The sequence below is a fragment of the Pocillopora verrucosa genome, chromosome 9 (genome assembly GCF_036669915.1).
Source record: "Pocillopora verrucosa isolate sample1 chromosome 9, ASM3666991v2, whole genome shotgun sequence".
NCBI lineage: Eukaryota > Metazoa > Cnidaria > Anthozoa > Scleractinia > Pocilloporidae > Pocillopora > Pocillopora verrucosa.
This window is the reverse complement of record NC_089320.1, coordinates 17,637,875-17,663,172: the sequence shown is the minus strand read 5'-3', so window position 1 is coordinate 17,663,172 and position 25,298 is coordinate 17,637,875. Positions and strand designations below refer to the sequence as shown.

General features: G+C 36.5%; 2 protein-coding genes across 17 annotated transcripts in view; one reads left to right on the top strand and one right to left on the bottom strand.

Moving 5' to 3' along the window:
- Positions 1-25,298, bottom strand: part of LOC131775851 (uncharacterized) — a 55,101-nt gene that overhangs the window by 7,398 nt on the left and 22,405 nt on the right. Inside the window, exons 4-7 of one of the 13 annotated variants that reach the window (XM_066171902.1) lie at positions 22,417-22,512; positions 11,915-11,962; positions 5,330-5,405; positions 1,293-1,802 (exon numbers count right to left, since the gene is read on the bottom strand). In XM_066171902.1, the coding sequence (XP_066027999.1) occupies positions 1,293-1,777 (485 nt within the window). In that variant the 5' untranslated portion in view covers positions 1,778-1,802; positions 5,330-5,405; positions 11,915-11,962; positions 22,417-22,512. Of the gene's footprint in view, positions 1-1,292; positions 1,803-3,271; positions 3,378-5,329; positions 5,406-5,516; positions 5,709-5,893; positions 5,991-7,009; positions 7,162-8,035; positions 8,078-11,914; positions 11,963-12,961; positions 13,022-13,455; positions 13,622-17,878; positions 18,159-22,416; positions 22,513-25,298 lie in introns of those variants that run through there. The other 12 variants (XM_066171903.1, XM_059091967.2, XM_059091968.2 and 9 more) reach the window with 12 other exon arrangements.
- Positions 7,691-25,298, top strand: part of LOC131775850 (uncharacterized) — a 39,445-nt gene continuing 21,837 nt past the window's right edge. Inside the window, exon 1 of one of the 4 annotated variants that reach the window (XM_059091963.2) lies at positions 7,691-7,792. The gene's annotated coding sequence lies outside the window, so the exon portion shown is untranslated. Of the gene's footprint in view, positions 7,793-15,693; positions 15,715-22,807; positions 22,828-23,648; positions 23,760-25,298 lie in introns of those variants that run through there. The other 3 variants (XM_059091965.2, XM_059091962.2, XM_066171900.1) reach the window with 3 other exon arrangements.

Below are 25,298 nucleotides of genomic sequence, written 5' to 3'. Positions count from 1 at the left end.
AGGGACACAAGTTAGTTTTATACTTCACCCTTTAACTCCCAGAAGTGACTAACGTGTTACTTCTCCCAATAATTTCCATACTATATTTAGCAAACAGTTAATGAGAATACCCAAACTTATCAGGTAGAAATTGTTATCTTGATCTTTCACCACATTCTCGCAACTAATTTACAAGGAACTGTTAGCAGCAAGAGGGGAGAATTAACAATCAAATCTTGGGAGTTAAAGGGTTAAGAAATACGGAACAGGATCTCTGTGATGTACGCGACTACAGGTAATGTAACAATCAACTGATTTAGATCATGAAATGGAATCTGGTTGCAATTGTTCAGAGAGTGCGCAGTTAAAACCAACCATCGTCCTTTATACAATAAGCTGCTGCATCACGCCGGCGATAAGCTTCATCACGCCGGCAATAAGCTGCATCATACCGGCAATGAGCTACATCACACCGGCAATAAGCTGCATCACGCCGGCACGCATTTTGATTGGCTCTCACTTACGATTTTTGGAGAACAGAGGCCTAGATGACGTCACATCTGTGACACTCGGCTCTAGGCCTGTCCCGATTGTGCTCGTAAAATGCTGGAAAGTTGCTCACTGGAATATCGAAAATTTGCTAAAAAATTGACTAAAATCCGAAAAATTGTTACCCGAATTTCAACAGTTGCCTCCCACATATCTTGATATTTTTCATATAAACGTTAATCAAAAACCATATTTTTCGTTCATCGCAATAATGAACTGAACTTAACTTTAAAGAGTTGCTCACTAATAAAGACAGCTTCTAACCATCCATTTCCGTTCACGGAAAGTAAATAAACGATAATACGCCTGCGAAACATTCAAGAAATTTGCATAAATTGAAGGTTTTTTTCGCGAAATCTTTGACTTTATTGTTCTTTGTATGGGCCCTAAACCTAAAAGTTTCTCAAAAAATGCTCAGAAAGGCAAACCTCGCCCGTGGCTGTTAGAACCACACAAGGGTGCTACAAAGACCAAAATTTGCTTAAAAGTTGCCGTGCACAATCGGGACAGGCCTTTCTGCCTCGTGTATTCTTATCACATTTTGATGTCGTCTGTGATCTATTACTGAAAGAAGGCACGGCAAAACTTATTTGTTAAATAGATATCCAGTGAACAAGTATCCTGATAGACCCTTAGAACAATTGCCTTGATGCAACACCACATTCACGAAATTGGCCAACATTGACATACATGATGACTAGCTGGAGAAAATAGCTCTAAGATCTAAGGATAAATTACGCATATTGCACATGCTGCGAAGTTACCTGAATATATCTGAGTTGTCGTATCCGTAGATAGGAAACGTCAAATCAAACCTGTCCTTTGCAATGTCGTTCTCTACGCTCCTTACAGACTTAGAAAGTTTTCCAAACAAAACGTCAGAGTTCTTATTACAACAGCCCGACAAAGCAGCCTTCAGAATGGCCGGAAACATGCCGTCAACCGTTAGACCCGTGCTTCCTTTGTTCTTGGTTTGATAGACGGTGGTGTATGGGGAGTACACGTGCCAAGCGATGGACATGGGCAATCCAATTGCACAGCGGTAGTCTAGGGAGTAGTTCGTCGCCAGGTCAAAGTAATGCTGTAGCTTTTTACTTCGCCTCGGAGAATTGTCCAGCGCCAGTGTAGAGAACGGGATGTGGAAGGAAGATTCAGAGTGATTCCTTTTCGACCAGTAAGGGAGAAATATGGCTTCAGTTTCCGGGGCGAACTTGGTAAGTGTTGCGATGAGAAATAACAAGGAAAACATGGCTTCAAACCCTCAGGAATGGACGCTTAAATTGACAAAGAGAAAAAAAAAGAGAAATTTAACAACGTAAGCCTTTTAACTGATGCGTTTAGTAACTGAACCGCTTCGGGCGGCTGGTATGTCGCCTTATAATTAAAGAGAAAAATATTCGAAAAATAAATATGTGACCAAGAAGTGAACCTTCTGGAAAAAATTAAGAAATTGTGAGGACGATCAGCCAAGGACATTATCAGTCGACATACCAGCAGAGTCAGAGGAGGTGTGGGGTGTTATTATTTTATACCTCCAACCCCCTCTCCCACCCATTAATTTTCATATTGCGTGTTGACAGCATATTTTGTTAAATTTTTTCAACCTTCCGGAACAGTGTTTGAGATCAGCTTTTTGATATCATTATCACTTGACTCTACAAAACGAGTTTGTTTTTCCTCCATGTAAAATAATAAGGTTGAAAAGGTGAAACTATAAAACTAGCTTTTTTTGTCTGGCTTTGTTTCTTTTCGACGATAATCATTGGAGGGCAAAAACGTGATAACCGTCCTGCGATTTGGCATCACGTGACGAAACTAGCCAATAACAAAGCGCGAAAATGAATGGGTGGGTTGTAACATTCAATATCTTGTGCGTAATGGATTGGAATAACGAAATAAAGGTAGACATCCCTAGAAGCCATACGTAATGAATTGTATACTGTTTCTCGCTCGCTTGGAATGTAAGTCAATGGATCATATACATCAACAGACCTTTATAGTACACCATAGCATTAATAGTCTTCATTCCGAGGTCACAAATATCAAACAACAGACTAAAAGCTAAGTTTCCGTTTTGTGTCAGAAAGACGGAAAAAATTGAAATATAAAATCTTCCACAGGTAACAAATAAATGTCTCCTTATTCTTTCAATCATTAATGCTTATTTTTCTCGTCTTATCCGTTTAATCAATTTATAATTAGTGTTTGACGTGGTCACCTTGACCTACTTCTCGCATGTAAACAATTCATTGATTATATTTGACTAAATTACCACCAATTTATATGTACACAGTTTGGCGGTCGAGGACGTTGTGTTATGAAGCAGCCTTAAAATTCAGATGTTGACCTTTCACTCCGTTCAACAGCCATTCTGAGACTAACTTTGGTAACTATCGCAAACGATCTTTTCATCATCTGTGATAAGATGGAAAGGTATATTCTGCTCTCTCAAATACATTTCTCAAAGGCAAACGTTTATGGAATGATGGAATGTATTACAGAGTAGAACATCAAAGCAGCCCTATTGTGTTCACTACTTAAGAGAGCAGAGAAAACTGAAATTTATGCAAGACAAAGATCTTGTAAACATCGAGCACAATTTAGATAACAAAAGCACAAACCGTATCAAAGGTAACCGATATGCCAAGCGGTAGAAAAGTAATTAATTTGTCTCCGTATGATATCAATGAAGAGTGCTTGAGGTTCTTTGACCTTTAAATTGCCATATTGGTTAATTACTTACTCTCTCGTTAGCAGCGCTTTTACTGTAATTACATTCGAGGAGTCCTTACTTTTGAGGTATCACCTACGTTTGATTAACGTAAACGTTTACCGGAAATGGTTGTCCGAAGCTAAGAACGTGTCAAAACGTGTTGAAATATAACTGGAGTTTTCTGTATTCCAAATATAGAAAAATGTTAGTGGTTACAGCGAACTATTCATATACGAACGAAGATGATAACATCTGTCATTTCCGTTAACTTTGGTTAAAAATAAAATTACTTACGCGATTGCAGATTTGCCACTACTTTCTGAATTTGTTTGTAAGGATGGAATTTCATACCTTCTTTCGAAAATTAACTTTAATATGAAAAAAGATTACTTGCTCTTTTTGGAAATTTCATCACGAGACTCATCAATATTGTTTAAGCTAGAGGTACTGTTAAAATGATAATCCGTAACCTAACACTTTTTGAGTTACGAATGGATACATGCTTGTTCAGAAAAGGTCCAAATTTTAGCATCTTAATCACAACTAAGCTTCAAAATACTCTCGCATAACAGAAAGCTCCCAAAACAACTACTGTTAAACAACAAAGACAGAACCTAATTCAAAATCTCACCGACAGATACAGATTGCACAAGAAAACAATTTTCACCAATCGGATGACAGTGACCCTGATCATTAATTGAATTTAACTCATTAATTCATTGTTCAGTAATCGACATTGATGGATCTGTGAGAGTACGCCCCAAAAGATATCGGAGCACTTTCGCAAATGTTCATTGACATCTAAGAATTGATGGCCTTGTACACTGAGTTTTTAGCCCTTTCTTCTCAGGGTCGGTCATAATAAGCGAAATGTCAAGAATGATTATTAAGGAACCGTTGGTCCAATAAAACTTGTAAAACTGTTGACCTTTGAAGTGAGATGAAATACTTTTAGTTTAAGCATGATGAAGCTCGTTGATTTAACTGTTAGTTGTCTGGAGAAACATAATTTGCCCCAAAAGGCTTTCCTAATGTTTTCACAAATGAAAAACAGCATTTCCTGTGATTTATTGATAGTCAGACTTCTTGTACACGTATTTAATTTTTTTTTTGGGGGGGGGGTGGTGGTGTGAGACCGTAAAACGTACTGATGATGGTGTGGTTAGTGATAAGACGTTTCACAATGGCTCAAACGATGCATAGCACTAAAGAAAATAATAATTCTAAAACGCATGGAACAAAGACTTAGTTTGAATGTTTGTTCATCTAGTAAAGGACAATTACTCTTTGCTAAACCACAACTCCAGATAAGACAATATCCTATTTCTGTTTTCAAGAAATATTCACTTCTGAACTTATTTCTTTCAGGCATGGAAACATTTTTAAAATTTCAAAACATATTCCTTTTTAAAAGGTTCAAGCTATCTTTGCTGTCACAAAATAAATGTACCTTTAATTAACACCCACATTCCCTTAGGGAGATTATTGTTATATAATCACCTTAACTATTTAACACAATTTCCCTTTTGATAGCATTGTCATTCAGATAGGTAAAGACTACAGCAAACTCAATACTTATGTTATTCAAATACCTTTACTGAACAGTGGACGTCAGAGAAGACACGAAAGTGCTTTCTAAAAGAATTACACACATTTAAATGCAAAATTTGTTTTGAAAATAAACCTTGGTTCTCCAGTTATTGTCTTTGTTTACAAATAGACCCCGATGGCGAAACTATTCAGACTGCCCTACAAGTTGTGCCTAACATTAAACTTCTCGCCGATTACATTTTCTTCTGGTCTGTTTAGGAATGTGTAGTTAAAAAGCAAGTACACACAAGCACGAATACACCGAGAGCATTTCATAGCTATTTAAACATTAATATCTATCGTTCATGGCATGTAAATTATTTTCAACTTGTGGCTGTATTGTACATAGAGTACAAAAGTGCCTGTTTAAACACAACAAAAATTAAAGCTCTCAGACGTTTTCGGTAACGAAATATAGCAACATTAGCGCAAACGTATATTATAAGTTTTAACAGTTAAGTAGCATACTGGGCAGAGCCAGACGAGGCAAAACCGTACCTGTCACAAGTGTTAAAAGATCCTCTCTTCTCGTTTTTTGTCTGAGCACGAGAGGAAAAGGTGTCCGCAAACAAACCTGCAAACGAAAAAGAACAACAGCGAACTTAACCACTTGCAGTCGAAACTAAATTGGCGTTGAATGCTTGCACACTAAGTCTAGTAACAGATAACAATCATGTAATGTTACCTGCAAAAATAATGGAGAGCTTGGTGAAGTCAACAAAGCCTTTGGCGAGCTACAAACTGTGCGCCTTATTAAATATTTTCATGTACTGCTGCTATTAGGGCTATTCAAAATACACCACCCATTGAGCGACATAATACGACTTCTGCTGAGATTGTTTATGATTTCAGCTCTTCTGTCGGAAACGACTGGAAATCAGTCAGATTATGCCCTGATAACACATTGGGTGCTGAGTGGTGAACAGGAATACAACAACCGAGCTAGAAAGTGTCTTCAATTAAAAATTGTAGTCTATTGTTTTGACAAGTTCCTGCACTTCACTATTCGTTTTCAAACCTCTTTAAGCCCTAAGTAACTGCAAAAGAAAAACAAAATCCTACCTGAGCACGCAAACTAAGGAAGGGACAAGCGCTTTTAGCCGTCAGCTTGCGTTTTAGTTAACAGACCTATCCTTATGCATTAAAACAATTTTAATCCCTTTGGACTCGCCACAAAGGTAAGACCTAATTAATGATGTACGCTTCTGCGAACCTTTGTAAACAAAATAAATGACATACACACTCTATTGTAAGCGCTCGCTTTGAAGCCAAAAACGCAGGTCAAATTAGCTCTCAAAAAACAAACATTTTTAGGAAGAAAAAACAACTATGGAAGGAAATTGCGGGAATGCTTTGAGTAACGATGTCAAAATGTTAAATTTTGTAAAACAGCTGTAAAACACATTCTTAGAATGGTTCTTTATGTATTTTGTCGACTTAAGTAAACAGTAAAGCTTTGAAAAAAGTCAAACATTGTACCTGAAATAAAACAGCACTAACCAAACTTGTAATTATTGTGCTCAACACAGTGGTATTTACATTCTGTCAAGTATTAGTCACCTTGTGATCAGTAAAATGGATCAAAGTTTTTTTCAACAATATTATCTATGGGTCATCTCGTCCCTTGTTTTAATCCATAATTTGTACAGATATTCGAACTTGCTAGCAAAATCTTTTGGGCTCTAATTTTAGAGGTAATCGCTCTGCTGCTCTCATGCAAGGACTGATTTAATTAAGAATTCTTGCCTCAGTTTTCAACTGTACAATGATGTGTCCGTGACTACAACTGCAGGTCATGGAGAAAAGAAAAGCAAAATTGTATACCGAATACATTAAAAGTGCTTTCCAAGAGGGTCTAAACAATCAAAAATTCAATTTAGTTTAATTCTTGAATTTTTAAATGAAGCTACTTGTTACAAAACTAATAAAAACTGGAAAAGAAACCAACATGTATGACAGTACCTGGGGCAGTTGTTTTAAACATATCGTCTACAGCGGCAGTAAGGTAGTTTGTTTCCCTAATATCAAGAGGCTCCGCCTACGCACAATGGCGGAAAAACCTTTAATGAAAATTACTTCAGTTTACAAATTCACCAGGTATATTTTAAGGCTACGCATGGAAACACAGCCTAGTGATTATATGACAAACAATGCTCAACATAAACAAGAGCAACATACTTTATCTCGATGAAAAATGACCCAGCAACTCATGCACATTCTGCCCTCATCAGCAACAGTCGGATTTGCTTTATCTTCACTATTTGGGGTCAAGATTATCGCTCTCAGATGTATTGAAAACAGCAGGACTTAGAGATACCGTTAAAAACGTAAACTTATTTCCCAAATTATCACGAACTACATCACGGCAACGAAAACCTAATCTGTTCAAAACTAGTCTCTGTTTACATCGGATTTTCCTTTTTGTTAACAAAATGTACAGGCCACATTGCTAATCTCTTGCACTTAAGAAAAACAACAACACTTTGTAATACTGGTCTAAATTAAAACTTGCTCGACAAATGATAACGTTATCTTACAAATAAAAAAAACAGCCTCTGTTTACACTGAGTTTGCTATTTTACACACAAAGATAACGGCCTTTTCGCTCGCTTAATGGCCTTTCATTCTTTCACTGCTGTAAATATAGGGCTGGTAATAGTTTACACCTAAGCATGAAAGAATTCATCCAGATTAAATCTTAATGAAAGACTTTGAAATAAAGGTTGAATCCCCAAAAGGATGCTACAGCAATTAGCTGCCGTGGCTCAAACAATAAGCAGCTATTTTACATTCAATGAACTTGAAAAGAAAATTGTTGTCCTAGGTGATAAAAATCTAGGATGGCTACTTTCCTCTTTTGAACTTTGAAGGAGTGAAAAGAAACCGAGAATCGCGTCAAGCGACCTCAAATCACCTCGAGTTTAGCTGGCTCAGGAAGAATATATCATATCAAGCAAAAAGGTAAGTCAATTTTTGTTACATTCTTGTTATACTTAGATTCTAGTAGAAAACTTTATTGTTTTTACATATCGATCGCGATTGCAGACCGATAAAACAGCGCGACACGCGGCTATTCTGTAGTATCTTTAACTGTACTTTGTTGTTCCTCTTTCTAGTATTTAAATTCAGTTGTAATCAGATCAAATTTACGATTTCGAGAAAATACAAAAAAGACCCCAGTACGACAAAATAATAATTATTCACCTTAGTATTTTCGTCCCACAAAAGGTCGCTCGAATACTTTGCTCCATTAACACGGGGTTATACTCCGTGTTGTTGGTTAAGTTTAGAAGGCTTACATAGAAGTAAACGATTTGCAACATTCCCCTGCGCAATTCCGTTGAAATTTAGGTTTGATTACAGTGCAAGAGGTTAATTAGATACTATACAAAGTAAACTAAAGGTGTGCAGATGTAAGATTCATCATGTAAAATTCATCATTGTCTACGTCGTGTAAGATCGATTCCAGTTCATAAACTAAGATGAAGCGATGGTTTTGAAGAAGAATTTATCAAAAATTCACGATCTGTCTCGCGTAGCTTGTTAAACCAATTTTAAAAAAATCATTTATTGGAGTCACCGAGGTCAAGAGACTTTGGTGATGTTTTCCATTAAGGTTACAAACTCCAGACACTCCAACCGACCACAGTCATTCTTAGTACCACCTTCACCGGGATGATGTGACTGCACGATCGACTAAACTGACCGCCGCCCTCACTCGGTGGATTTTCTCTAAGTACCTGTCGCCATTATGTAAACGCTGTCATGTCTAGGTTTTCTTTATGTGTTATTCACGGCATTCGATGATACTTTGAAAGATGAAAATTCCAATAAATTCCGCGTCTAACCTTTGAATGAGCGATCCGCGTGGCTCGTCACCAAATACCAGATGTGGAAATCATTCAACAATAATATTATTTACGGCTTGTAACACGCACACAATGAATGCTGTCCAAGTCCACTGGACTAAGTGAAGTTTATTTTTGAACAAATAGATTAACTGCGATTCATAAATTATTCAACTGACTTAAAGAAGCTTAATAAAAATTTAAAGTAGTCCTGTAAACACGCAAGTTGGACTTCTAGACATCAATTTCTAGAATCGTTTTTCCTTTCACTTAAATCATTATTAAACCACCAAAGAGTAAATATGTGCAATGCTTTATCAGCAAGAAACCAACTTAAAACACGTACGCAAAAGTTGGTGGGTCTGCAAGTGGCTTGGTAATAACTGACATTGCTTGCTTTCCCTAGACAATTGCTATGATATTCAAGAAATGTAACTATGGTGCACTGCCGACAAAGAACTGGCTAAATTATCTTTAAAAGCGTGACGGAAAACAGTGCGCAAACTGAAAATGCATATCAAAAAAAAAAAAAGGAAAAAAAAACATTCTCGTCGACACTTTCAAAACTAAAATTCTAGCAATTATCTTTTATGCTTAATCATAGTAATTTCAACTGCTAGAATTGAGTAAGGATAAATGACTAAATCAAGTTTGGTTGAAAGGTAAACAAAAACCAGAACACATGTTTTTTTTAAATAAAGAATAAGGTTTTAGTTATGTTAGTTTATGCATTATATTCAAACAGTTATTCATTAGTTTTCAAGGATAAAGTTCCACGGGGGGATGGAAGCGGTAGATGAAGTTAGTTCACATGCTATATACCAAACAGGCAAAACACGTACCCTGTTATTCACTTTCAATAGAAAAGAAAACTTTTACAAATAACCAGATACGCATCAAATCCTTAAAATATCTTCTAAGATGAAGGGAAGACAAACACCAAAAACTTAACGATATTTTTCTTTCCTCTTAAGAAACCGTATAACTTTAGCCTAATAAAATTCATGGTGGTTTTCCTTAACCTTTGAATAACTGGTATCGTGAAATCCCAACCCAACATCTATCACAGGCTAGAATATGTACTCCTACTAGGCGTAACATTCTTCGCATGGTACATCATTGGTTGTACCCCTTTCCCCGCTAGATGGATAATGCTATAACCATTTCCTATATTCTTGTAATTGCAAGACAGCCGCTTACAAGCAGTTTCAATATGAAACAACTCCCGCTCCGTGTAGTGAATCTCTCATTTGAGTTATCTATCTCAGAAAGCACCTGAACATGTAAAGGAGATAATACCACATTCTTCTCGAGGTTCAGTTCTCCCGTTTGGAAATTATCGATTGTATATCGAATAAATGTCGATTATGAAACGTTAGAAACAAAACGGTAAACATATGATGTGGTGCAGCCCGAGTTCCCTGGGGATCATGGTTGGGATCCGCCTATTGTTATTCCATACACTATGGCCTTGAATCCAGTCCACGGACCCAGAATTTTCCTTTGTGCCACATCCTCGAGAATGAAGGCTCTTACCATTAATTTCTATGAAAATCCCCCGAAAACTGGAAATGTGTTTTCAGTTTCAACAAACGCCAAAGATTAATTCTGATTTTGTCGAGTTTTCCCACTGATTCTCAAATCAACTCCTTTATAAAAAAAAAATTATTCTTCTTCACCGTAAAAGTAAATACAATTTTTATGGTAATATATAGACAGCTAAATGCTTTAAAGTTGATTGTTTGCCTTATGCGCCACTGTGTATCAACTGGTTATCAAAATCTATGTTTGCGAGGCGTGCCAGCGTTATTGAAACAATAACGAATAAAATATTGCAATACGAGTATCAATGTTACGAAACAATTGGACAGCTGCCTAAGGTGTTTCTGCCACTTAAGAAATTTACACATTTAATGTGCCTTAAAACATCTTTTGTTAAGGGAAATGTGGAGATGTGAATTTGAAATCCAGTTGTAACGTTTGCAAGTGTAAAACATTTTCTTATCCTCTTGGACTCTACCTCTCTGGAGTCAGTACAACGAAAACGGTAGGAGAAGATCCCGAAAAACTATATCTTATAATAGTCGTTGCGGCGCCATAACACGTCAGTAGAAATGAAAAAAAATGGTAATGAAATTAGCCCATAACCTGATACAATTGCTTGATTCAAAAGTTTAACTAAATTCGGATTAGGATTGTTAAGTGAAATTTTTGTTTCTTGGCCGCGAAAAAGTCGCAGTTAACATTGAATCTTACCGAAACTTAACGAGTTCGAATTGTAATAATGCAGACGCAAACATGTCATATCTGGCGACCTGACTGAGAATTATTCAAATAAAAGGGTTGTGAATTGACAAAGAAGAAAGAAACTTTTGTCGTCGCAATTAAGACTCTGCAGACAGTGAATGACTTTTCAGTATGTTTTGCACATATTCTTTTTTCAGTTGTGCTTTTTTAAAATGATGCATGATACAGTTGTGATACGCCTCGAGCGCAAACTGCACCCCTCTCTCAGCCCATACGAGCGAAGAGCAACTAAGGCATCCGCACGATAGAGGATGAATTTTTGATCGATCGAATAAAAGGTATACTTGATCACCATGATTCACTGTAACATTGTGTAGGGTGTGAGAAATATTTGAGCAACCTTTAACTGCAAGGATGCAAGAAAAATGCTTGTTTTTTTCAAGTCAGTCAGTAAAAGATATTCGAAAAAATCCCCTTGAAGAAATTCTCCTACAACCAGCGTTGAAGAGTTTTATGACAGTTTTTATCATAATGAAGGGCTGAAAATAAACTAAAAAGAGCTCCGCTTTTAGGCTTGGCTAAATCTATATATTTAATGTAAACACGTGCCGATACTTTTCAATTCACTGAATTGACGAGTGAATTCAAAGAATATCCATACAGTTTACAAAACAGCAAATTTCTTAAAAGGCACAAATTACTTATTGAGTGAAATAGTTTGCTCGTAGCGAGAACTTGCGCCAGCCCTTAATGCAGCGGAATATTAAGAAAAACCTTCCAAACTAAAAATGTCACTTCGATCGGTTTGCTGCAGTCCTATCAACCACGGGGATCAGTGTTCTAGTACGAGAGAGACTGACAGAGAACATGACAGCTGCACTGTAGAAGCGCATAATTGCCTACAAGGTGTACCAAACATGAGATGTTCATCACGAATGGAACACTCAGCATGCTCTGCACAACATGGAGAAACGAACGTGATCATTACCTGATCTAAAGACGTTGTGAAGCCTTCCTACACTTACGGAAGATGTTTCTGCAAGACAAGTCGAAAATCAGTTCGAACACATACGTTAAGTAACTGGAAAATGCAAGGTTTCCAGGATAAAGTATTTCATGAACGTCTTTAAATTACTTTTACCTCAAAGCAAAGTCTCGTTTTTCACTATTTTATAATCATTTAATTTTCCATTAACGATATTAAACGATTCGCCGGTCATCACGACTCATATACCGGGTCGAGTTTTGGTCTTGCTAAGCTGAAAAATGACCTTATGCGGAGACAAAATGTCCCGTTTTCAATCAATTCTATTCACAATTTTCTTTTACATTATTAAGAAACAGATGATCCGGCGCCCGGCGTCTGGCCGACATTGTGAATCCTCTGCGTGCCATTCTTTTTAATTCTCCTCATTTACTTTCAAACTGTAGCCGGAAAACAAAACATCATTAGAAATTATTCCCACGTATGTTAGGAATATAGTGCGTTTTTAATTCAGATTACAAAACTTGGGACTAAAACAGACATTCAGATTGAATTACAAGTGCTCTCCCGCCGAGATGATTCAGTTTTTTTTAGAAGAAGTCAATTTTGGAAGAAATTTCGAGAAATAAAGGCACCTCACGTTGATAGCGTGCCTGAACATACAATTTTTTTCCCTGAATTTTTCCAACGTAATAAAGAGGCACCAAGAAAGCGCCAGATAGTTACAATGGTAAAACATCATCCAGAATCAAAGCAACGGTTCTCATGACTTTGTCTCAGCGAGTTGATAATGGAATATTGCAAAACTGTAAACTTGGAAACAGGGCGTTAAATCGAAACTTATTGAAATCGATCTAAAAAAATTCCCAGTCTTAATTTTTGTTAGCAGAGTTAGTTTGTGTTCCTTATAATTACATAAAAACGTTGCAAGTTGAGTAACTAATATAAATGTCGAAATCCGAACATATCCAAGTTTTCTACATGAACAAAGATGAGTTAGCTGCATTTTGCCACAAACAGAAAAAGACATACATTACAGGAGATTCTCACCTCAAAACATCGACAAATTATCTCGCGCAAAAACCGGAGAGGAGTAAACACTTGTCATAGAATGACAAAAACTGGTGCAAGACACTAAATTCCCGATTGCTTAAAAAAAATAGACAATCACATCATTTGGGGGCAAAGACTTCATCTAAATCCCACAGAGAATGAAAAATAAATGGTTTGGTTTTTTGATAAACAGCCTGAGGCCAAATTTAAAAGTTTCCTCCGACGTTATTGCAACCAAATCTGTCTTCGCATATTAAATTGCTGCAAAATAGATTTTTATCTTTTTTTGCACATTTCATCCTTTAAAAATGGCCGAGGAATCATGAAAAATGTATCAAACAATAAAAGCTGTAACCAGAATGGATGGGTATTGAAGTAACAAATTTCAATTTAACAAATGTCAACACCATATTATCTTTCGCACGCTCAAGAAGTGTCATTGTTTCCGCTCTATATATTATTTAGGAAAGAGGTCCAAAATCGACACCAACCTTTGCCTTTTGCTGGAGTAGGTGTGTTAGAATGACAGCCGAGTTTCCTTGAATAAAATGCCTTGTGTGCCGATTTATCCCGTTCAGTTGTTAAGTAAGTTTTTTGTTCGTTTTGTCAGGTAACAGCATGCTAAATGGCCTAAATGAAGCGAATATCCATTCTGCAGGTGCGCATCTCTTACGCCACTAAGCGGAAGATGAATCATGATTTCCTCAGGCAAAAAGACGAACGATTCATCAGCCAATGAGCGTTTGGCCTTTTTAAACACACCTGCGCAAAACGTCCGGTGCATTTACTGACTGTTGTTACTCAGTTTGACAGATTAAAATGCTGCTTTCAACACTTTTTCTGACACATAAAGCGCTGTTTTAAGCAAAATACACTCAAACCAGGTCGTCAGTAATAATGGCGATCGCCAGGAGGTTTATGATTTTACGCGTGCAGCTTCATGGATTTACAATCGTATAATTATCTTTTTCATCTTTTGTTTTTCACTTAGCTATCATGTTCCTGTTTGTTTTTTACACATTTGGTTTGTTGTGAAAGACTCAATAAAGCGTGATAACCTTCCACTCTCCCACGATTTGAAAACACTACGATGATTCCCTGCAAAGCGGCTTTATTTCAAATGAAAATAAAAGCTTCCCTTATCTTCCCAGTAAACTAGCAAAATACACCTAGTTCATCTCTCCATGAAGATTTCATTCAGTTCAACGATGTTGTTTCCCATAAGAAACTCAAAAGTATATATTCACATGTACCACTGATATCCTATTAAAGCGAATAACTCAGCTTTTCTATCAAAACCTGAATCAGATAAAGCAATTTGTTTATTCAGGCCAAAACGCTATTATCTTCAAGGCTTTCCTTGTTATGTACTCACAGCATGAGTGTACGACCAGCTAACTTCAATGTTCTGCGTTTTGAAGAAGCACTTAAACATCTTTTTTTTCTTTTCATGGCAATACATTCAAAGTTCTTCATAATAACATAAATACCTTTTACTGATGGGTTCATAAACAGATAAAGGTTGACGTTGACCTACATATTAACTAATTACGCCGAAAGTAAAACTGCCAATAAAAAATGAAACCATAGAAAGGATCGAGATACTTGTTTGCCGCCCTCATATGTGCGTCATTTCTGACATTGTATGACATGGAAAGGATAACAGATAAATTTTCTTAAATGGAACGACTCAATTTCAAAGGATAATAAAAGCATAAAATTTTTAACATAAAAATCGTTCAAGACAGAGCGACAAATTGCGCCACTTTAACCCGGCTGCACTAATTTCGCAGGCCCAGTTTTTCAAAAACAAATCTTTTACGCTTAGAATTAGCTTGTGGTGTAATAGTATGAAGTCAAGAACCTTTGAATAGTCTGTTCCATCCACCAAAAAAATCGGAACAACTCTGATCAATCTGTGAACGATATAATAGTAGTGATTGACTACTCCAGAATAAATCCACAACCTCTTAAAAATAGTATTTATCACCTGAATACAGTTCCATGACTCTAAACTCAAACAATATGATTATTATCATGCAATGTGGAGTAAACAAGCACTCATACAACTTTCCAGACTGCATTTTGTACTCGCGCTAGGAGTTCGCGTAATTTTGTTGGTTTTTAAAAAATTACTATTACCTATTCCAAATTGCACTCGAAAGCATATGGATTACCTTCACAAAAAACAATTTTTTTTGCTCAAAATCGTATTGGTTCCCGGTTCCTACAATTTTGACAAACCGGCTACTAGTTGATTGAAATGAGCAACAGATGACAATAAAAACAAAAGCGAGTGATTGGATACTGTTATACATGTAAAATATATATCAGATACAAAGGTTTTGTGCAACTCACTATAGAAATTTAAAAAACGAATCTTATTTCCCTGTTAAAAAAAGGAAAAGAGAAAGATGACGTGTATTATTATGGACAAGTAGGTTTAGTACTACATAGTGACCTCAGGGAGGTAACTGCTAATGATTTCTCCACGGATATTTATAGAGAGATGTTAAAAACGAAAACCCCGAGGCGCCCAAATGGCAACAAACACCAAATATCCAACAGAGAGGAACACCATATTATTTCTACCGAAAAAGACCATCCTTTGATCTCCTGTCAATTATGTAAATTCATATGAGCACACTAAAAAGGTGTTCTTTTGTTATATTCAAAACCAACAAGTTGCCTCTACAACTTAAATAAACAAAGCAAGATACCGGGCATTCTGGAAAAGAAATCGCTCAGTGGTGAGTAGAAAAAAATTCTAACCCCAAACGTAACATTGTAAACGCCGCGTTAATGTGACTGGTGACTATGCTTCATCATTTTTGCTACTTTCACAACATCGTAGATCTTAGACTTCTCTATGTCACGTGCTGCTAGAATGTCGTGGATAAAAAGGTGCATCTTAATTTGAGCTTACGAGAAAATCATTAGACGCATATAGACTTTGTTGGGGGCAATCCCTGGAAATCGTAAACCATCCGTGCATTTTCCTGAAACCCTTATAACCAGAGTTATTCCAAGGAGAAAAAGAAAATTGCCAAGCTTTCCCTTTTTAAATACAATCGTTGAGAAAATTTGATTCGTCGTTTAAATTTTTACTAGAACTTCAAGTCAAAGGCTTGCGGTAAATAATTTGTACCTTTCATAACATTTTTCATCCCCTCGACAACAGACGTATTTCTACTAGATATATAACATTCAGGTTGTTGATAGACTCCCCAAGGCCCTCCCACACCTTTCCATAACTATCGAGTAATCTTTGCGACGCGGTTTGCACTGCGTGTTTCTTGTACAAAATTTAAACGGTTCAAGTGACTATTTTTCGACCTAAATTTCTATTAAAATTTTCGACCAAGCACTGAGACCATATTAGCAACATGATTATTACCATTTACACAACGGAGGACAGTAGTAATTAGAAGCATCTCACCGTCATTTTGTTTGAACAAGAAATCGAGGCTGAAATAACGAGGATAGACACTACGGCGAGTTTTCAATTAAAGCTCGTATAATCGAAAAATTCATCCCGTGAGATTTCTTTTTAGAAATGACTTCAGCCACTTATACATAATTTCCATCTACTTTTGCTAAAATGCTTGCCTCAAAAGCAGATGGTTTTCGCTTAAAAAAAAACATAATAAAACAATATATATATATTGATATATATGATACAAACATAATAAAACTCATGGAAAATTATTCAGTTTCCATCTACCTTAAACAAGCATGCTTACGTTTAACATAAAATTGGAAAAAAACTCGTCAAAAGTAGACGGGTTTTCGCTAAAAATATATACTAAAGAGAAAGTGCCATACTAAACAGGATTAAGAATGGCTGAACTCGGAGCGGATGAACTCATGGAAAATCACTCAGTTATTTGTCTACAATTTCCATCTATCTTTAAAAGGAATGCATACGTTTAATATAAATTGGGAAATACCTGGCAACAGCAGACGGCTTTTTAGTAGGAAAATAACTCTAAAGAGAAAGTGCTATACTAAAGAGGATTAGGGATGGCTGAACTCGGTGAGGATAAACACACGACCAAATTTTTGCACCTTGCACTAAAGGTAGCTTCGAAACGAATCCAAGGACGAGAAGAGTAGTGATAAACCAAGACAAAACAAAAACAGGTAAGAACTAGGAAAGGATTATGAACAAGGGTTTTCAAATCACAAAGTTGAAAATTAGATTTCACTTTTCAAGATCATTTCAAACGTTAGGTAGGTGTAGTTCTTCAGTTCAAGCTGTCTAAACAGGATATAACCCTTCAGTTTCAATACGGCATCTTTTTGAGGCATTTTTTAAGACTTTATAGGGCTACACAACAGAGTTGGTTGAACCAACAGAAACCTGTGCTTTGTCCTTCTAGTTTTTAAAACAATAACAAGTATTATTTACTTGCACGCATGCTCACCGCGATACATATGCCGCGATTGATTAAGTTAACTACAAAACGGAATCGCTGAAAGATTCCCACATGTTTAGCAATTCGAAACACTCGCACTCAAATTTCATTTAGACAAGTCCGAACTGCATCGTGTGTGAACCACTCACATTTACGGCTCCAATTTTTTTACAACTATAGTTAAATCTTTTCGCATGGGTCGGTAACGAAATAACAAGAACAGTACCGTTCGCATGTGCAAAAGGGCGCGCATTCCAGTAACTCTATTCAAGCACGCTACTTTAAATGTCTCTAAATATATACCCTGAAATGGAACGAGTTTACTCAAAGAAAAGTTCAGAAATTCAGTATCGTGTTAGGTAAAGACTTTTCCCTTTTTAAATATGATTTAAAAATCATTTAAACTATATGTAAATTAAACACAAAAATTTTATAATTTGACAATAGTGTCCGATATCTATACCCGCTCATTTTCACACAGCCGCCTAATTTTTACCTTTGCATTTCTATCTCACTCGAGACGAACACAATAACGAGGCTTCTTCGTTCAGAAAACATCAGAATTATTCCATTGTTGTTCACCCTGCGGTTAGATTTCCAACATACTAACTTGGCTTAGGCACGGTACGCGTCCCCAGTGAAAGTTAAATTCGACAGGTGAAACGGGCAATTACCATGACAATTTAAGGAAGACTTAAATCAGGCTAGCCTTGAGTATCCTGGAGCGCATCTTGTCATGCTTAGAGGAACGAAGAAAATGGCGCTGTTTGCACGCGATATTTCACAACTTCCTCCCATATCTCGCAAACACAATCTTTATGGATGCCCTTTTTTATTCTTGTACTACAAGACAAGACGGATTAACAGGTACATGGCTATTGTAAAGACAGCTCGATGGTAATTTGTCACGCTGCAGGTATTCTCTCCAAACACGCCTATAATTTTTATGTCAAAATTACCTTGTAAGATTTTTTATGCTTTAAGCAGAAAAGCCTTCTTGTGGCTATTTATAAATTAATTCCTTCCTGTTTTTACTATCGCAGTATAATAACCTCGCTTAAGACAGAAGGTCCCGTTTGATCAAACTAATGTTGCAATTTGTTCGTGAAATTCGGACTCAATGGATTGCGCATAAGGCATAAAATTTTAATTAACATCAAATACTTAAAAAGAAAAACATAAGTATCACAATCGTGTTTTTGCTGAAAGTGGTTGAGAACCCGGCTACGAGGCGATTTTTAACCCGTTGCATTGTAAGTGGAGGGCGCAAGCTTACCGTCGGGAACGAAGACTCTATGGCGGAGTCTTCGTTCCTGAAATTTCTCGTAATAGGCTCAAAAGGTGACATAGGACCTTGTTTTTTTAAAGGTGATGACATCATCTCTCCAACTGTTCACCGGCGGCAAAATCTGGTGTTTGATGATAAAAACTAAAAGAGTTCTAATCAAACTAAGTTACGAAATCAGAGTAAAGCTAACACCTAAGCCATAGCACCGCTAGGCCAAGGGCTGAGTGGTTATAAAGTTCTTAACGAACTGAAAATTAACAACTTTGACATCGATCAACTGATAATCAACTAGTAAAGCTCCCCTCACCTTTGTAAATTTTTCTACCTGTTCCATTGCGTCTTATACCAGCTAAACAGATAGATCGGATTTCGTTTGCTTTACATTCCAACTAGAATAATAACAATATAGTGCTTTATGGAATACTGCACGAAATGCGTTGTCCAAGGAGGTCTTAAATTGATTATAACACAAACCAACACTTGTTACTAATGTTCAGTATAAAAATTATCAGTGAATCTTGTTTACTGATAAGGATATTTTTAAGAGATGCGACTGATGAAAGCACCAAGACGTTAAATATAAATTAACCAAAACAAATTTGGTCGATGCTCTTCGAAATACGACAAAAAAATCTATTCTTGACGTGAAGAAATGAAGTAAAGATGATGTCCCTCTAAAAACGGCAGGTCAGGAATCCTTGATCTGAGACTCGATTAACCCTTTAACCAGGGTTTGAGCCAGGCCACGCCATTGCACCAATCCCGCAATAAAATTTAAAATGTCCCGTCCAAAAATGATTCAGGAGTCAATTTGTCTCCTAAAAAAGCGAGCGATTTTTGCGACAAATTTTACTGAAGTAATTGTGCCCAAAAAAAAAATTGCAAGAGTTGAAATTCAACATAAATCCGACTATAAACGGCACAATTTTTCAATAAACAATTTGGTTTTAGCCGCAGAATCAATACGCTAACAGCAATTTTTGTGAAAGATAAGAGAAGCAAGATTTAGATGTTTGTTTTGTCTCATTTTGACAACATTGGAAACTGACCAATCAGAAGCAGTCATTCACACGGCTTGTGTAAACATTGCAACACGATCTGACAGAAATCGGCTGAGTAAAGCGTTGTTTTTTTAAACTACAAAATTGTGATTCTAAATAAAAGACTTTTAGACTTATCCTGACTCTTCTTCTCCCAAAACCACTTTAGTAGTGTTTCATCCAATTCTGGATACTTTGACAAAATGTTCAAAATTTCGGCTTTTTCCCCCGAAATTGTTGTGAGAGAGGCTTCAGTGCCCAAAACAGGATTAAAAATACATTGAGAAACAGACTAAAAGCCAACAGGTTAGATGTACTTATGACCATAGACATCGAGGGGCCACCTTCTGTGGACTTTGATTTTTCATTAGCCCTTGAAGAGTGGGCTATAAAGAACAGGAGAATTTTGAAATCGTGAAATACTGCTATTATACATGTACATGTAAGATGTTAATTAACTAAGAAGGATCTGCAATGAAATGTGGAAGCAAGAACAAATATGATATTGTTAAAATGATAATGGCACAACAGAGTTGTTGGTCTTGTTCTTTTACAAATAGTCACTTTCTTAATTATTTTAGTGGCCATGATCAGCTGCTGGTTGTAAGAGAATCATACAGTTAAGAGTTTACAGAGAAAGATAAAAAGAAGCATGCCACCTTACAATGTAACTTGTTGCTATTTCATTAAATGTTTAAAATTTTAGTTCAGTTTGAAATTTTCCTTATGCTTAAGCGACCCTCAGAAATGGAAAATGTCCCCCCAAAAATAAGCTGAAGGGACAAATTGACCCTAAATAGTCAAATCTTAGCTCAAACCCTGCTTTAACTCCCAAGATCTAATTGATAATTCTCCTTAAAATCTGCCGTACACAGTTCTTTTGATGTTAGTTTGGAGAATTTGGGATTGGATCAACTTATAATCCCCTAATTGATATTTTTCTTAATTCCACTACTTGTCTGCTTGATATCGTATTTATATTGTTAAAAGATATTCTTCTTGGTCACTCATGGGAGTTGAAGGGTTAAAAGATTACTCGCGGTGAAGAAAATGGGAAAGGGTGACCATATCTTTGGACATGATGAACATAAATCACGCGCCACTGAGACAAATAATTCCCTAAAATTAGCTGCTGGATTTTAAAAAGTCTTATTTCAAAGTTTCTCCCCTTTGTTTAAGCGGAACGCCCTCAAACATTTTAATTCTAGAGGAAGATTTTACTTTCTCCGGATAAAAAACGAGAATTTTGTTCCCTTCCATCCCCATGAACCTTAAATTTTCAAGCTTGTGCCATGCCAAACAATTTGCATGACTACCCTAGGAGTTAATCTTAAAAGATTACTCGCAGTGAAGAAAATGTGAAAGGGTGACCAAATTTTTGGATATGATGAACATAAATCACGCTCCATTGAGACAAATAATTTCCTAAAATTAGCTGCTAGATTTTAAGAGGTCTTAATTCAAATTTTCTCCCAGCTGGTTGAGCGGAACTCCATCAAGCATTTAAATTCTAGTGAAATATTCTACCTTCTCCGGATAAAAAGCGAAAACTTTGTTCTCTTCCATGCCCATGAACCTTAAATTTTCAAGCTTACACAATTCAAAATACTTTGCATGACTACACAAGAAGTTGATCTTTGTTTTTCTTAATTTCTGCCATTACTTAAAATATATGTGTGTATACTACAAATTTCATTTAAAAAAAAAAAAAAAAGAAAAATCAAGGCGCCCCACACCACTCCCCTTTCGAAACCTTTCGTCACCTCAATTTTCCGTGTCTCTTTTATCCTTCATCAGTTCCACCTCTTTCGATCAACAAATTAATCTAACAATTCTTCGATCGAAAACACCTGAAGAATATTTTTTTCAGTTTTTTCGGTTTGCGTGTATCCATTTGACTTGAGTTCATTGCGGTGTGGAACAAAGTATTCTTGACATTTGCTAATCGAACCGCGAAAGATAATCTTTTATAAATAATAAAAAATACATTTCCCAAAACTCAAAACTCTTTTTTTCCCACTCCTATTGTGTTTGTACACCCCCGTCACAATATTTTATTATGCGCAGAGCGCTTGTTAAGGACAAGCTCTAAATGAAGGCCTGACCGCAAATTTAGTTTAAATATCACCAGTCATTGAATGGCTTTTTAAAATATCCTTAGAGCCTGACATACGTAGCAAGACAATCCGTCTGTCAGATTTTTATTAGAAGTTATAGTTGTATGATCTGCATGCAATTAAGGAAGTTATCATCTCCACCATCACATCCGTAAAAAAGGATTGATTAAAAACTTCGAGCAGTCAAGAAATTGTTTGGCGGCTCTCCACGAAACATTTAGTGGAAAATGTATCCTGTTTCACCAGCACTTCTTTCAGTTCATCCCACTCGTTGAAACAGTATTGTATGATACTAGCCTAAGGGGAATCGACTGAGGTAGTAATCAAAGCAATATGTGCCAAATTCTCAATTATCCTACTCAATCTAGGAATGTTCTAGCGTTTTATGCCCATTAGAATAACTCTAATCATTTTAAATACTTTTTGTAAGGTCACGGCAAACTTGTTTAATTTCAATACCTGTTCTAATGGGTTTTTTTAAGTGACAGATAAGCAGCGTCTGTGACATGGCATAGAGCAATTACTAACTCTTTTATTTCAACTTAACCAATTTTAATGGCACCTTAAGATAAATTTTAAATAATCTTACCTTCTTGGGATATTCGCACCACTTCGGCTAAGGTTAAGGTGCATTCTAAAGATTACAGAACATCTCCCTTCCTTTCATCTGACGGAGTCGACAAGTCTGAAAGCAAATAAATATTTCACCACTATCTTAGAAAGTTCAAACATAGACATTTAGACGGTGAGTCCTACGTAAATTCCCTAGGGCAATATTTTAACTAAAAGGCATGCTGTTAACAAGCACACTAATTTTTTGACTTTATGCCATCAAGAGGAGGCCGACGCCGCAAATTTCACCATGCAGGTGCAATTTAAGACTAATTAACCCCACATCACCCAGTGTACTGCATATTCATCAGCTCCTTTCACACATGCTCTATTCTATCTTAAAAATTTCAGTCTTCAGGCATTAGTTGGGTAAATTCCTCTTGTGAAGGTGAGTAAATTTGTGATACTTAGCTCCGCCATTTGAGAAATTGTTTACGCTAACAATCTTCTTTATTTACATCCGCAACTACTAATTACAACTAAGGGCTATGATATAAAGGCTGAACTGACTTGCGTAAGCAGAACTTGTGAGAAGATTTTTTTCTTGTGAGGTATCCTACCACATAAATAATTTTCTTTCAAGAAAACGAGCACAGATTTCCTATCATCAGATCAAATTAAACAAAAGAGAAGAAAAAAACTTAGCCTGGATGTCATCAACGTTTAAGATAACAACAGATTCGACCAGAACCTGTTATTAATAATTTGGCTACCAACTGCTTGCGACGAAAACAAAATCACCTCAATTTTTCTCTTTTGCCGATAGAATGCACCAGAATGATATTAATGAAGAAGAATTGTTCCTTCTTTCGACTTGAAGATGAAATTCTACGTGTCACACTTGACAGCCGTTTTCATGATGCGTTGTGAAGTTTCATTTGTCGAAGATTGGCCTCAAAATTCAGACATTGCAACTGTAAATATTCAATATTTGTACATAGAAAGGAGGCGATGAGGCCGACTGTAAAAAAACCGAACGCCAGTGAAATGTAGGTACTTAACTGCGATCAAATTTACTTATGATCAACTGGATATACGCTTGTTTCTTACAGGCGGAGAAACTTAAGCTAACAACCATGAATTTTCACAAAAGGTATTCGAAGGTTCGCTTTATTCGAATCTATTTCAAACGTCTTAAACGTATCTATTGTTCTATCATAGTTGCGATAAAACAGTGATCCGGACGACTAGTGGAGTCGCAACAATTCCTTCAGTATGAGCTTCTTCTTAAGTTTTGCAAATGATCTTTAAATCGTGATGATGGCGGCGCACTACCTGACGGCTATTTATACCTCGTCAGAAAAAAAGGGCAGCTAATTAGTGAGTATATAAAAGGTCCTCTTGTTGCAGTGATTAGATCATCTCTGATGAAGGCACTAGACAGGAGTGTCGAAACGTTGGGTCTTTGAATTGTAACTTCTCGTTTACATTCATTAAATCTTTAAACCAGAGTAACATCAAACCATGTCTGATTGTCCAACTGGTTGCCTTATGAATTTTAATATATAATATTCAGAATTCTAGTTTGGCCATTAATGCCTTTTGATGCCAAATTTGATATACACAGGATACATGGAAGTCACAGTTTCTGCAACAGAAGTTAACCCAAATTTTATTTTTAACAATGTTCCTTATGATTTATGGCAACCCTCCCTCCCCCCCCCCCCCCATCGTAATTCACCTCGACTCTTCTCTATCTCTCTCTTCATCCATTTTGAAATCAATGGTGATCCTTTCAATCCTATTGGATCTAGGAAGTGTAGTTAATCTAGGTATATATCACATTGTCGCATCTTTTTCCCATTTTGCATATAACATGAAAGCATAAGCCTCACTGGCTCACCATTATAGACAATCAGCCAATCTGGACAAACAAACTTTGGTAATGACCAAAACCCTGCACCAAGGCGACTTAACTGACTTCTTCAGTATGTATGATTTGTTTACTCATTTCGGGTCATGTGGCAATACTCAAGAGAACTGTTTCTCTCAGATTTCCTCTAATTCACGTCTATATGTACGCATAATTTACAAACGATAAAGCTAGGACCCCTTAAGGCATGAAATAGGAAAAAAAAAACGTGCAAGTTAATAAGGCGTATCGTACGATTTCCAAATTTTATTCCCAAGAGTAAAATTAATATTAATTGTCTAAGGGGATAATTTTATTTTAATCCTTTCACCCCCACGTGTTGCCATAAAATATTTTCTACCTTCAAAATCAAAGCATTGTCTTGATGATAGATGATAAGATGAAGAAAATATAACCTTGGCGATAACGTTTGATTCAAAGCCAAATTCTCATAAGTAAAGAAAAGGGAAAATAGAAGATAAGGTGGATTCACATAGATGTCTCATGAGTGAAACAAAATGTACGTTGGGGTATTACAAAAGATTTACCACTAGGGGAGGGAACATTAGATAAGATAACTCATTAATACTGTATGGAACACCTTTTCAAGAAAAAAAGGACAAAATATTAGGACATCGTAAACCAGTCCAGTCTCAATAGAGTATGCTAAGGCATGTCTGTAACTGACAGTAAATACACGTACCGTATGGGTGCCTATTTCTGCAGTTTACTTCGTTTAGATTTAATTAGCAAGTCTCCCTTCCAGCTGTTAAATGTGTCATTGAAAATTAGTTTTGAGGATTTTACACCCTCGAGCCAATAGGCTTGACTATACTCATGACCTGCTTGTTGAGCGATGTATTAAAACCGCCCTGAAAAACACCCAGAGAACAAACGGCCGTTAGGGACAGGAGGGACGGAGGGTTCTCAATCAAATTTGTCGAGTCAAGAACTGGCGACAAAAGAGGACTGTCATTAATTCAAATAGCAAATATTGGGTTCTGAAT